The sequence below is a fragment of the Setaria viridis genome, chromosome 2, assembly GCF_005286985.2.
Source record: "Setaria viridis chromosome 2, Setaria_viridis_v4.0, whole genome shotgun sequence".
Taxonomy (NCBI): domain Eukaryota; kingdom Viridiplantae; phylum Streptophyta; class Magnoliopsida; order Poales; family Poaceae; genus Setaria; species Setaria viridis.
The window spans coordinates 31,000,723-31,002,663 of NC_048264.2; the positions used below are offsets into that span (position 1 = coordinate 31,000,723).

The 1,941-nt window shown below is 55.9% G+C and overlaps 1 protein-coding gene across 1 annotated transcript; it reads left to right on the forward strand.

The window, feature by feature from the left end:
* Nucleotides 1-319: 319 nt before the first annotated feature.
* Nucleotides 320-1,565, forward strand: LOC117845771 (uncharacterized). The gene has a single exon (XM_034726837.2). The coding sequence runs from the start codon at nt 448-450 to the stop codon at nt 1,330-1,332; it is 885 nt and encodes a 294-aa protein (XP_034582728.1). The 5' UTR covers nt 320-447; the 3' UTR covers nt 1,333-1,565.
* Nucleotides 1,566-1,941: the final 376 nt, after the last annotated feature.

The window sequence follows — 1,941 nt, forward strand, 5'->3', positions numbered from 1 at the left end:
TAAGACTAATTAATTCATAGTTTGCACATATCTACTATAGCATTACATTGTCAAATCATGGACTAATTAGGCTTAATAGATTCATATCAAATTAGCCTCCATTCATGCCATTGATCTTATAATTAATTTATATTTAATATATTTAATTAGTACCTGTGTAGCCTGAATTTTTTTTTTTTTTTGTGTGTGTGTGTGTGTGTGTGTGTGTGTGTGGGGGGGGGGGGGGGGGGGGGGGGGGGGGGCGCGGCGTTGACCGCGGACCGCGCGGCGAGTAGACGGACTCTGCAGCCAGCGGACCGAGCACGGGACTGTGCAGCCAGCGGACCGAGCGGCGTGTCAGCCAGTTCCCAAGCGCGACCTTATATAAGCCATGGTCAGGGGAAGCATCCTGCATCCACATCACACAAACCCACCGCCTCCGCCTCCGATCCCCTCCTGACTCCTGAGATGGTGCGCCACGACATGGCACTTGTGCCCGCCGCCGCCGAGCTTCATGTCCTCCCCGCCGCCGTCGGCTTCGTCGCGCTCGTCGTTACTGCGCTCTTCTGGCGGGGCATCCACTCCCGCTCCTGCAGCTTCCTCTTCGGGCGCCGGCCAGCCGAAGGCGAGCTGCTCCGCCCAACCGGTATGGTTGGCTCCGCGTCGAGATCCCCACTCCCTCATTTCACCGTGCTCTGCATCGCCGTGCTGCACGCGGAGCCGCTCGTGTCTGCCGCCAAGCAGCGCCTCCACCCGTCCGCCGCCGCCTGCGCCATCATCACCTTCGCGGCGCTCGTCAACTGGGCGACTCTCTCGCTCAATTTCAGTGTCGCAGCCGCAGGCTCTTCCAATCCTGCCCGTTCCGCGTTCATCGCCCTCGCGGCCCTGATGCGCCTAAAATCCCCCAATTCTCCAACGGCACCGGATGCCGAGGGCAAGGAATCCCACGCCGCCGCGACCCCGCCGTCACCACCAGTCGCGGAACCGCAATCACCACGCGCCGCCGCCATCGCCGCCCCCGCATTACGCCCACACCAATCCCGCCTCGCGCGCGCGGCATTCGTCGTCCTCTGCGCGCTCATGTCCGCCTCATGGTTCCTCGACCCGGTCGTGGCGGCCGCCGGCGAGCTGTTCCTGCCCTGGCCCGCTGTCGTCGGCACCCTCGTCGTCTTCGCCATGTGTTTCTGCACCTCGGTGCACATCTTTCGCTCCTTCTTCCTGCCGCGCGCGCCGGCCGCCGCGGCGCCGCAGTGGGAGGGGATCGCGGCAATCGCCGCCGTGGGGGTCGGGGTCGCGGCCTGCCTCATCGCCGCCGGAGGGTGCGCTTATGGGTATGCTCCAGTTCGTATCTGATAGCAACTCCACGCATGGGTGAGTAGGGGTCAGTGGTGGTTTGAGCGATTTTGCTATTTTCGTTGTTCTTATAAAGTCGTGTTTGTGCACTTGTGCGATTTAAGGTATATCTGTGTAAATCTAGAGGTACGGAGAGTTTGTCAAGCTCAGATTGCAGAACCAGAGCTATATATAGTTTGTCAACGGATATTCCAAGAAAAAATAAAATAAAATAAATCCGTTTGTTGAATTCATCATGTGGATTGTGTTTTTTTTTTTGCTCGAACAGCGAACAGGGGATCCATGTTTGAAAATAAAAAAGGGACTTGCAGGGAATCAAATCAATGATATGCAGGCAGTGTCCGATGGTGTAATCAGTGTGGAGTACTTTTTCTGTGTTTGTGAAATTATAATGCTGCTTTGATTTGCCACAATCACCGATTAAGCTCAATGAATATCTGAATATTGCAGCGTAAAGAGTATATCCTGTTTCCACTGAAACTGAACATTAGAAGGGACATCTGACATTTCTGATTGATCACGGATGTACCGACCATATTGAGATTGGCGAGACGTGCGCGGGCGCCCGTTTCCTCCACCAAAAACTTGAGCCAACGAGTTAGCGCGGGA